Source organism: Alternaria postmessia (assembly GCF_024291825.1).
Source record: "Alternaria postmessia strain BMP 2775 chromosome Unknown scaffold_160, whole genome shotgun sequence".
NCBI lineage: Eukaryota > Fungi > Ascomycota > Dothideomycetes > Pleosporales > Pleosporaceae > Alternaria > Alternaria postmessia.
Window position 1 is genome coordinate 1 of NW_026260233.1, and position 12,017 is coordinate 12,017.

Genomic DNA, 12,017 nt, shown 5'->3' on the forward strand with positions numbered 1-12,017 from the left:
CCCCCCCCCTAGACTAAATATATCCTTATTAAAGTGCAGATCTTAAACTAACTCAACTCGCTCAGTGCAGGTGTTCCATACCTAATACTAATGTTTTGCAACGCAACCAAGAAGATAGCACTTGTCCGCCTAGGGATTAAGCTTCCTAAAATTTAAGTAGTCGCTACAAGGTCAAAGCTTCCAGCACTCGCAGCCTAACACTCGTAGGTGCTCTATTAGCAGTAGCCTTCCATATAGTCTCTCGTAGGGTAGCTAATCGTTAGGATTAGCCAACGTTAGACAATAGTTAACTATATCAGTAACACTACTAAGGATCTCAGCAAAACAATGTTAACTAAGATTTAACTCGTCTAGTATCGCTCTCACTGCAGTAAACAAAATATTCATGCCCCTTTCTGCAACCCCATTCTGCTCTAGATTATACAGTGCTATAGGCTTAACTCTAACACCTGTCTCTCTAAAAAACTCGTTTAATAGCTTGTTATCAAACTCTCCGCCATTATCTCTTCAGACGGCTAGCAGTTCGTGTTTTAGTTCTTTCTCAACCTAGGTCTTCTAGATCTGCAGTTCTCTTGCTGCATCGTTCTTATGTCGCAACACTCTCACCTATCTGTATCTTGTATAGTCATCTATAATAGTAAGAGCAAAGCAATTATTAACTTTCTTCTTGCTATTGTACGCGTTAACTAGCCCTACTAGGTTAACAAAGACCCTCTGTAAAGGCTTCTTGCTTCTTGTCCTAGAGTCCTTAAAGTTTCTCCTCTTTAGACCTGTTCAATTGCAGGATTCGCATAGTAGTAGTAGGTCCTCTACACTTAATGCATTAAGACGCCGCAGCAGCCTTCTTAACCTCCCTTCTCCAAGATGCCCCAGTCAACGATAGTAAGTATCAATAGACACGTCTAAGAGTATTGCTGTAAAGGCATATAGCTGCGGTCGTCGCTTTTAGGTGACTTCTGCTTTCAGTCGTAACAGTACGTACAGATCGGTGGTGCGGCAGTCAGCCGTGGCTATCACTTAGCTAGTCTCTGTCCGTACAATCTTAAGATCATGGCTATCCATCACGAAGCGTATGCCTGCCTTCTCTCCGTTATTCGTTAACGTCAACGCTCGACAAGAGATAATGTTGAAAGGGAGACCTAGCGCATACAAGACGTTCTAGATAGTAAAGGTCTTGTTATAGACCTTGCTGTTAACCTCGCAGGCGATCGGGATCTTGACTATCCTAATGCTAGCAACTATTACGCCTCCGCCAACGCCCATCACCTGCTTCCTGGGTAGCGCTGGACTCAGCGTCTTAAAAAGCGACCGTCTTCCGGTCACGTGCGTGTAGCTTCCACTATCGAGGACCCAATCATCTAGGGCTAGTCGTCCGTTAATAACGCTTAATGCTAGTGGCAGCTATAGGCTGTTGGTCTCTGCCTATGTCTCTGCCTCAACTTCTATCTACCATCTTGCTCCTAACGCTACTATTACGCAGGCGAAAGCAGTCTACTGCGACAGGCATAATACGTATGCGATGACTATGCCCCAGCAGAGACTCCCCCCGCGCACTAATAGTCAATCAGAGGTAGATCTTTGCACGAAGTTACTTTCTTTGATTCTTCTTTTCTTTGCAGTACTCTCTAGTTGCACTGTTTCTGTACTAGATCTCTTTCTGCCTTAATTCTCAAGGTGCTTAATATACTATTTCGGCCTGTATCTAGCGTTCTAGTTTATTCTGTAGCATCCTTTTAGCCCTGCAACGGCTAGGTGGCCCACTCTACCGCAATGCGTGCACCTCTTCTAGCTGTTTACTGCTAGAGTAATGCCGTTGTTATTGTTTATCTGTTGTTGTTCCTCTTAAATCACCTCTCGCGCTAAGGTCTAAAAGTCCTTTAGATTAGTAACCGAGACAATAGACTTATCCGAGCTTAGGACTGCAACCTTATTGTCAAACGCACTCGTAAGGGCTGTTAAGAAGTAAGAGTTAACTAGCCACAATAGCAGACAGTAGCCTGCATTAACCGCGACTAGTTTCTCCTATATCTCTATCAGCTTATTGCGAAACTCGCTAACGCTCCTAGTGTTAGCGAGCGTAGTGCCTAAGAACTCCTTAAACAACGACTAGACAATCGCGCTCCCCCGCTAGCGGTTGCGCTCGCCTAAGAGTAACATCGCCTAGGAGGGCAGCTTAATGCTCTCGCTTTAGAGTAATAACCTAATCGTCCTGTCGCAGGCAGTATAAAGGATGCCTATAGCATTTTAGCATAGTTGTTTAAACTTCGTTAACACTGTCTAAATTGTAGTAGTCAAAAGCGCATTAAACCTGCCTTCGTACATCTCCTAGAGGTTATGTATTTTACCTACAGTCTAAAACAATTTCTTCTACCCCTCGTAGTTAGTAACTTCTCCTAACTTCTTAAAGCCTTGCTCGTTAACAGCTTTGCTAGCGCTGCTAACCTTAGCATGTTTCTTAAAGTCCAGAAAGGCTTCCACTAGATCGCTGTTATCTGTGCTGCCTGCTAGACCTTCCCTTGTCTCTTGTAGCCCCCCTGTCAAGTCTCTAAGTCTGCGGTTCTCCGCTCTTAGTCTCTCCATCTCGTCACGCATTGCCGCATATCTATTATCTCCACCTTCCTGTCCTAGTTGCCCTCTCTCCTCTTGCCGTTCGTGCATCACTCGCCCGCCGGTGCTTCCGTCTAGATTAATGCGGCGGTTACGTTCCATTTCTTCAAGCCGACGCTGTTTAGCGGCGGTAATATTGCGACAAGTAGGTCGAGTTAAGGACATCTCTAGGACAGTAGCTAAAAAGGCTTCTCTAATAACTATATTGCGTGCTTGTGTCGATTGCTAATGGCTGACAGGTGCTGCGATAGAAGTATTGTCTACTCAGTGCACACCATCCGTCTCAGCCCTTCTAGACCTCGGATCGTCCAGAAGGACGCATATACCTCATTAGCTACTCTTGCACCGTTCTAACGAGTTCAGGGACTTCCATTTGGCTCATTCTAAACCCCCTCTCGATTGCTGAGGCGCTTCTTCGCCTCTCGAGCCCGTTGTACAACGCAGCTTAGTCAGAGCTGCGAGGTCCCATCGCGAGGGAACTGGTTGCGCAAGCACTGCTCCTTAGTGCTAAGGTGACGGGCTCAGGACTACCAGGCTCTTCCCGGGCCCCCTCTCGATTAGCTCTTCTCGCCTCTCGAGCTTGCTATACAACGCAGCTTAGTCAGAGCTGCGAGGTCCCATCGCGAGGGAGCTAGAAACTGCACTTCAAGGCGCTTCAACGAGTCTAGGCTTACCAGCACTTATCCTAGATCCCCCCTCAATTGCTAGGACGCTTCTCGCCCCTCAAGACTCTCTACAACGCAGCTTTGTCAAGGCAGCAAAGTCCCATCACGAGGGAACTAGTGCGAGCACTGCTCTTAGTGCTGTAACAAGTTCAGGACTACCAGAATCGTCCTGAACCCCCTCTCGATTGCTAAGGCGCTTCTCGCCCCTCAAGCCCATTGTACAACGTAGCCTTGTCAGGACCACGAGGTTCATACAACATGCAGCCAACATAAGAGAACCCTCACTCCCGATTTTGTATTAGCCGTAAGCAATACGCGAAAGCGCCAGGCTCATAACCTGTCAAAACTTTAGGGGTGTAAGAGTTGTCGTATTGTCAAGGTGAGACCTAAGACTAAGTACTAAAGCTAATTAGTCATGCAACATCAGTCACATGATCACTGTCTTCATCGCCCATCTTGACATGTTATGGCTCCATGGCATCCCTGGGTCAGGGAAAACTTCGCTGGTGGCTCTCGCTATTCAGCGTGAACGAAAGCGCCTCACGGATACAAAAGCTCAGCTGGCATTCTTCTACTGCCAGCGGTCAAGTGCTGAGCCCCAGCGTTCCAAGCAACGGGAGTTACTTTGTTCACTCCTAAGGCAGCTTGCTTTCGACAAAAACGGTGGTTTGAAAGAACCCGTGAGAACCTTGTACGAAAAGAAGAAGAAAGACGCCGCGCTAGCCCAGCACGAAGTCCAGATGTTCACAGACGAGGAAGTGATTACACTGCTCGTCAAGCTTTTCAAGATGCGGAACACAACAATCATGATCGACGCACTCGATGAGATGGTCAGAGACGAAAGACCAACGTTATACGAGGTTTTTGATAATATCAGCGAACGGCTTCGAGATAGCAATTCTACCGACAACCGCCACGCCGTACTTCGCCTCTTAGTTTCAAGCCGCAACGATAGAGATATCGTTCTAAAACTGAGCAGCTACCGGAATGTTTGCATCGGTGTGGAAAAAAATCGCGAAGATATCAGAGAATTTGTGAAGCGGGAGCTTAAGAAGAGTATAAGGGGGTACCAATTGCTTGTCGACACCCCCGAGGACCAACAACAAGCAATCCTTGAGTCGATAGAGAGAACGCTTGTTGCCAAAGCTCAAGGAATGTATGTATCATCAAGCTTAACATCAAGCTGTGGCAAGGGACACTAAGCTCACACTACCAGGTTCCGATGGGTTAGTCTCCAGATACCGTGGATCTGTCAAGCACGAGACTCAGAGTCCGTACATCACCAGTTGGCTACGATACCCGAAGATTTAAAAGAATCTTATCATCGGATATGTGACCTCATGAAGAGTACGCTCCTTGAAAAGGAACTAGTACTTGCCGAAAATGCAATTAGATTGATATTAGCTGCAAAACGTAACTTGGAAACAAAAGACTTCTTAGAAGCACTGCAGATGGGCTCGGAGTGGAAGAGACCTGTTTCTGCGAATACGCTCATGGAGATGTTTCAAAATCTCGTCGAGTTAGACACAGAGAGCAATGTCTTCAGGTTCGCGCATTTGTCCGTCCGGGAATATTTTGAGGAAAAGGAAGGCTTCAAAACAAGAGATGCTAACGCCTTTGTCTTGAATTCATGTATAGAACGTTTGCAAAGGCTTAGCGGAGACCACCAATCGGACATCACAATATTCGGAGAATATGCCTTGGCGTACTGGCTTCAGCATTGCGAAGCCATTGGATCTGATGGTCCACCCGAGCCACTCAGAAGCAAGGTCAAAGAAGTTATCCATAGTAAAGGTAAACCATCTCAAACCTTTGAGTTGTGGATGAGTATCTTGGATGAGAATCTGGAACATTTAGGCCTTTCAGAGATCCAAAAGCTCAGGATCACACTTGTATCAACTCCCATCGCGTTACCCTCTTTTGTCGCTTCCGGGTTTGGGCTTGTATGGCTCCTCAAGGAGGAATTCTGCCACCAAGAGGTGGGATGGTCATCAGTAAACGAATCAGGAGATACAGCACTCCATGTTGCATCGACTTGTGGCCAGCTGGAAACCGTCAGATATCTCCTAGATCAGGGAGCTATCATTAACGGCGATCAAGCATACGCTCTGCACATGGCTGCTTACTATGGTCATGATGAGGTTCTATCGCTCTTGCTGGAAAGACACGCGGATCCGGATACCCAAATCTACCGGGAGAACTGGGGGACTGGAAAAACTGCTCTTCACTACGCTTCGGCCCACAGTCGTTCAGAGCAAATGACTAATTGCTTGTTAAATTATGGTGCCAATACGGAACTTGTTGATGACGTTCTCGAGACACCGCTATTCAATGCCTTGAGATGTAGTACAAAGACCCCTCGGATTCTTATAAGACGTGGCGCCAACATCCATGCGGTATCACAGGCAGGCGCAACACCTTTACATGTAGCTACTTGGGCCACAGCAACCGATCCAGTGTTCCAGGAAAACGTGATTCTGCTCTTGAAGATGGGCGCAGATAGGTTTGCGACATGCAACACTGGATTCACACCAGTCGGCTGGGCCAGTATCAGTCCCAGTCTTACCAGGCTGTTCTTTGAAGAGGTACCGGACGAGGGTCCCATGGAGCTGCAAACTGGAGTTTTCTCCATCGTGCAAATGGGTTCTGACTTCTCGCTTCAATACATTCTTGACCGCGTACACGATGCAGACGTAAATCTCGCTCAAAGCTGTGCAAAACGACCTTTGGACTTTGCGTTAGAGCGCATGCAAAGTGGGCATATATCAACTCTCTTGGGCCGTGGTGCCCGACCGGGCCTCTATTGGGATCTCAGTTCGCAATGGATACAGCGTTGGAGACACGAGAGGTTCTTCAGTCAGCTCTCAGAGGTACTCTCTGAGCCAGTGACACCGCTCTTCGTGTCACAGTTCAGTGTTGTTTCAGGCAGTCGTTTTGGTGAAGTTTGTGTCGATGAGAACAGCCTCGATCTCCCCTACTTCGAGCTTGCCATTCCCAAAAACCTTGCAGCGATAAAAGGAGTTGTTTTCCATACGATTTCGCACGATCAAGGTACGTCGTTTGAAAATATTTTGTTGATCAACAGCGCTCATAGTCAATAGGATGGAGTGACAATAGCGAAACTATCGGTGGCACGTACAACTCACACTCTTGGCTGGAAGTCCAATGCGGACTTCCTGAAGGAAAGACACCGGGTCCATTTCATGGGCAACACAGACCTGCACTCCAGTATAATGTTCACGCCAGCGGACAATGGCGCTGGCATAGAAACATATGGGATGTGAACGATCCTACACGAGAGCGTTGGCTCAAGAGCCTGTCACCAGGTGACACTATTCAGGTATTCGCAAAAGCAAGATACCAAGGTTGGCAATGCTATGTCCACTCGGTACGCATCGAGATCTATGGGGAGTTCGTGGAATCTGCATTGTCAGAATTGCCGCTTGATCAACCCAACATTCAACCGAGTGGACTTTGGTCATGGCTAGGATCATGGGTAGAGAATTTGTCTGGCTAGAGATTGCGAAGCCTAGCTATAGAGTATTTCAGGATAGTCCAATGAGTAGACCCTCTGGCATATCATTGCAACACGCCGAAGCAATGCACTCGCTACGCTTGTTAGATCGCACTTTGTAAGGTTGGTCATCCGGAAACAGCAGGCGACACGGCAAACTTATAACATCTGGATCTTTGCCTAGACTGTCTAGGACTTCAGGGTTTATATTAAGGCAGTTGCTAGAAGGTAAGTGAGTAGTAGACCCCAGAGAGTTTGAGAATATCCTTTGTAAGTTGTAGAGGCTACAGATTATAGCAACACACTCTATGCGCGATCAAATTAGCTCTCTAGTGTAGCATGAGGTTTAATAGTAGTAATTAGCTTAACCAATAAGATATAGCACACATCTGTATCTATGCGTACGTGATCACAAATTTGACTATGTACGTACACGCCTAGGTGCGAATCTGCCCCGGATGCCAGGCAGGCTCTTGTATAGGGTCACAAATACAATCGAGAGGCTATATTTAGGTAGCGAACATGTCCTATTCCTGAATCTTACTCTCTAACAAAGCTACTAAGGCATCAGCAAAGGCCTCAGGCTCAAGCATGTATGAGATATGACCTCCAGGAAGCCGCACTACCTCCTTGCCAAGCATTTGAGCAAGCAGCGTGATCGGCCCAACGCCAGGCCCATCTCCAGACGTTGTCCCGGCCGCCGGCACAAATTTCGTCTTCTTGGCCTTCATGTCCTCCAGATCCAGCAAAGCAGACGTGTATTGGCGCAACTCAAACTCAAACCAGTACATGGAGTTTGCACGGATCTCATCTCCCCGCGTAGGATCCATGCAAAATCTCATCTTTGCGCCTTCTTCGCCTGCAGACAAGCCGCCAGAGAAGACCTCCATTGCTGCCTGTATGCCCTGCTCACGGTAAATACTGTAGATGTACTCGATGAGGCCAGCGGCTTGAGCACGCGATTGCTCAGGTAGTAGCGCAAATGCTGGAGGCTCATGGGCAATAAGAGTGTGCACTCGGTTCGGGTGTTGAATCAGGAGCTGTGTGGCAACGATGGCACCGGAGGACGTGCCGAAGACGGCAACCGCTTCGGTGGAAAGGTGGGCGATCAAGGCGCTGGCATCATCCGCATCTGTCGAGAGCCGATTCTTGAAGTCTTGTGCACCAATGTGCTGGCTCTGAGAATAACCTCGGCGGTCGTAGCAAACTACCGTGAAGCTGCGGGAGAGGTGTCTAGCTGCGTCGTGGAAAACAGCTCCACGGCCATCTGCACCCGGAATGCAGAGTAGCAATGGCCCGTTGCCAAAGGTATCGTAATGTAGTTTTGCATTTGGAAGGTTGAGGAAAGGCATTGTCAGAAAGTGAGTCGTGAATTGGAAAAAGTTGTGCTGAAGGTGAGCAAGCTTTGGATTTTTCTTGTAGTGCGTGGGTGGAACGAGGTGGACAAAGTATGAATATATATATAGCTATGTACGGGGAGTTTGACTACGGTTCGGGTTATCCGGCATGCCCGCGATAGGTACGATAGCGGCCCAAACGCGATTCATCCATGTCCGCGATGCAACTCAGCTTAGTAGAATCTTTCGTGGGTACTTTGATGGAGTAAGTGACGTCGCGGTTCCTCAGCACTGCCGAATGACCAATAATACCTTGCTCCGGTCCCGATCCCGATCCCGATCTCCGCGGCTTGGCATACTAGCTCACAAAGTCTCCGGCACGGTCAAGTCTTGTTCTTCTATATCCTCGATACTCAGCTTGCCAGGTTACTGGTGTCAATTTGTCATAGCGATGCAGCCTCACAAGCGTCGCAAGACATTACTTGCCTGTAATCAATGTCGAGATCGCAAGACCCGTTGTAGTGGGGACCGTCCTCTCTGCAGGTCCTGTCAAGAAAGACACTTGCAATGTCAATATGAACAGGCTTCGATCCGAACCTCATCGTAGGTCTTCCACGTATATGCGCGGTTCTACCAGTTTCAACCTCTAAGATCTTTCAAGGTCAGCTTACGATACTGAGCGTCGCTTGAGATTGCTGGAACGACTGAATTCTCGAACCGATCGTTGGGCCGGTCTTACCCCTGCAACGCAGCTGTGCGCTCAAGATACAGGACAGGATGCTTCATATCAGCTTCCCACTATACGAACAGAAGCGATAGATGGATCTCCAGAAGAAGGCTTCATTAGACAGACAACCCATGCGGATTCTTCAACAGATTCCTTCCTAAGCCAAGTCAGCTCTACTGCACATAGACTCGAACGACCAGTACGGCCAGAGACCATATCGTCGCCATACAGCGGAAACGCCGATCACTCTTCGCGATTGTGCGATGCACCAACAGTGAATAGCTTTGTTCCAGAACCAGACGTTGATATTGATCTCATGGAAAGCTTCTGGAACAACATTCACCCCATATTTCCCCTCTTGCATCGGCCGACTATTCTGCAAGCATACGAACATCTTTGCGAGCCACACAGAGCTGGAACTCGCAAGAACAGCGAGGAAAGCAACACTTTTCAGGCCATTTTGTACATTGTGTTTGCCCTCGGCATTCAATACGACAAACAACTCGCTTTCGACCATCGTGTTACAAGAGCAGACGCATTCTACAAGATGTCACTTGATCTCGTATCTTCGAACGCCATCGATAATCCTACACAGTCGCATGTTCAACTATTTCTACTCACGAGTATTTATCTGCATTCTACTGCATATGCCAATCGCTGTTGGGACATGATTGGTACTGGAACTCGTATAGCCATAGGGCTGGGCTTGTTTCGAGAGAGCGCCTCTTTTCACGGTAAGGAATCTCAACTGAAACGCGAAATGAGGCGCAGGATCTGGTTCTGTTGCGTCATTCTGGACAAGTAAGTCGTTCAGCTCTAAAGTCATTCATATCGACACCTACTAAACGAGAAATGAAGGATGTCAGCTGCGACCTTCGGAAGGCCTACGACTTTGCCAAGACCATGGAAGACAATGCCTCCCAAGGCGATTGATGACGAGTTTCTCCAATATGCAGGCGAAGGCTCCCAGCCGCTAGGTCTTCCTTCTTATGTCGAAGGATTTGTGTACTCTCTTGGCCTATTCGAGATTCTTGATGATGTTCTAGCCATGTCTCACAACCCACAAGAAGAAGATGAAGAAGAGCACGCTGATGGTCATAGGCACCAAGCTAGAAAATCTATGTCTAGACTTGTCGACACTCTGTCCCTTGATTCACGGCTTGAGGATCTAGTGAACAGCATGCCAGATCGCTTGAGGCTATCAGAGACTCATGAGAATTCATTAGCCCATTCAAGGAACGCCTTCTATGTGCAGGCCCAGGTGCTGCATTGCAGGTACGTGCAACGCCAAGATCGACGAGAAAAGTTTAGCTGACCAGTGTTAAGGATACACTACGTTCGCCTCCTTATCCTTCGACCATGGTTGCTTGAAGGAACTAGTTCTGACTTCCCTATGTCACTTGGTGCTAGCACTCTTCGAGAGATCCGTAGTCTCTGTATCTTGACCGCGCAGCAGACTATCGACGTACTTTATAAGGCCGAGACATGTCGTGCAAATCATTCGAGTTGGCACGCAGTATGTTGTAAGAAAGTCTCTGACATGTATTCTCAAGTGATAAACTAATTTACACAGTTCTCTACACCGCTGCTAGCGTTCTTCTTGCGGCCGCTTTTCTTCCTAAAGCCAACGGAGGCATCGATCTGTCTTGCGAACCATATCTGAATTCCTGGCATAAAGCTCTACAGACTTTGAGACACAATGAAGTGCAACTACAGGCTTGCTCACAGGCTGTGAAGTTGTTGGAGAGCTGTCGAGAGAAGCTTCGATCTGAAGTTATGATTAGAGTCTCGGAAGGTATGTTCGCTTGCCTTCTACCACAACTCCAATCGTGAGATATGGGAATGTAATGACTGATTCGAAAACACATAGAACCGCGGGGACAAGATGCTGGAGGCGCACACATGTCAAGCACGGACACCGATATTGAGTGGGCATTTGATTTCGAGAGTCTGGACTTTCTTAGGCCTAGTTACTGCTGAAGCTCAAGTTTGTATATCAAAGTCATGTCCATCTCTGATACTACAAGCAGTGCGAAATCATCGACTTATTATATAATACAACTACTGACGCTAGCCTACGTATTTGCTCGGGCTAGGCATTCAACGACAAAGAGCAGCCTATCCAGAGGTTTTGTTACCAAATACGCTCCAGGCACGAGACATGATTTTTAGAAAGCAAGGAGCTAGTCGTGCACGTGATACTGAAATTTGGTGGTTTGAGACAGGAAGACACCGATTAGGGCAGTAGTTTCGATGGGCACGGGCGACGACGTTAGTATGGGACCTTTGGACATCTCAATCCGAAAATGCGAACTGGAATTACCCGAAGACCTTTAAGCTATCAAGAGATGACAAAGAAGGCTCTAAATACATACCGGCTACTTCAACAGGAAAGGGAAAAAGTTGTGTATAAGGCAGCATCCAGGCATTTTTGAGTTGTCGGGAGACGACGGGAAGAACCGTGATCAGCTTCAGGCTGAAAATGTTGATGCAGGTCAAATGCCAGAAGTGCACGATCTTATCATGGCCTATTGGGAACGCCCTTCGCTCTGCTTGCATACCATCCAGACTATTCCACCAAGGCTTAGAGAAGATGACATGTAAGGATGTATCGACTATGAGTCTAGTGACGCTAGCCTTCGCTTAAAATCTCATAGGAACCTTCGTAGACATGTATGGACCCTACCATGTGTACAGCATGTTGTCTGGCTGCTCCGTGTCGAGCAACCCTGAGAAGATCGGAACATTGATCTCATAGCCGCGGCGCATGGCTTCAGCGATGATGACTAGGCCTTTGTAGAAACGACTCCAGATGATGATCTTCTCCCCAGGGTATCTCTTCTGAATGTCCTTGTAGAGTTCTATAAGCGCCTCGCAGCGAGGAGTGAAGACGTCGATATCTTTCATCTTGCCAATCCGATCCAAGAACAACTGATGCTTGGTCGACTTCTCTGGATCCTTGGTCTTCTTATTCTTCTTCGTCTTGTCGTCTTGTGCCTCTATACACAGCAAATTTGATGCGTCTGGCTGGTGGAACTCGGCTGTGTCATAGTCGATGTCCTCCATGTTCTCCATGCCTTCCACGACCCTCATGCCTTCCATATCCACGTCATTCTCTCGGCGTAGGGGTTCAATCATAGACAGTATTCTCAGTTCCTGGAAGCCGC

At 47.7% G+C, this 12,017-nt stretch overlaps 4 protein-coding genes across 4 annotated transcripts; 2 read left to right on the top strand and 2 right to left on the bottom strand.

Moving 5' to 3' along the window:
• Positions 1-3,703: 3,703 nt before the first annotated feature.
• J4E82_011028 (uncharacterized protein) lies at positions 3,704-6,383 on the top strand (the record flags this gene model as incomplete). Its single annotated transcript, XM_051737238.1, has 3 exons — positions 3,704-4,428; positions 4,489-6,323; positions 6,367-6,383. 3 exons carry the CDS (start codon positions 3,704-3,706, stop codon positions 6,381-6,383), a joined length of 2,577 nt encoding a protein of 858 aa, XP_051582988.1.
• A 930-nt stretch (positions 6,384-7,313) lies between these two features.
• Positions 7,314-8,138, bottom strand: J4E82_011029 (uncharacterized protein; the record flags this gene model as incomplete). Its single annotated transcript, XM_051737239.1, has 1 exon — positions 7,314-8,138. The coding sequence occupies one exon, from the start codon at positions 8,136-8,138 to the stop codon at positions 7,314-7,316; it is 825 nt and encodes a 274-aa protein (XP_051582989.1).
• A 1,472-nt stretch (positions 8,139-9,610) lies between these two features.
• On the top strand, positions 9,611-10,830 carry J4E82_011030 (uncharacterized protein; the record flags this gene model as incomplete). The annotated part of the gene is made up of 5 exons (XM_051737240.1): positions 9,611-9,651; positions 9,709-10,125; positions 10,177-10,373; positions 10,424-10,645; positions 10,721-10,830. The coding sequence occupies 5 exons, from the start codon at positions 9,611-9,613 to the stop codon at positions 10,828-10,830; spliced, it is 987 nt and encodes a 328-aa protein (XP_051582990.1).
• Positions 10,831-11,532: 702 nt separating this feature from the next.
• Positions 11,533-11,988, bottom strand: J4E82_011031 (uncharacterized protein; the record flags this gene model as incomplete). The annotated part of the gene is made up of 1 exon (XM_051737241.1): positions 11,533-11,988. The coding sequence occupies one exon, from the start codon at positions 11,986-11,988 to the stop codon at positions 11,533-11,535; it is 456 nt and encodes a 151-aa protein (XP_051582991.1).
• Between the last annotated feature and the right edge of the window lie 29 nt (positions 11,989-12,017).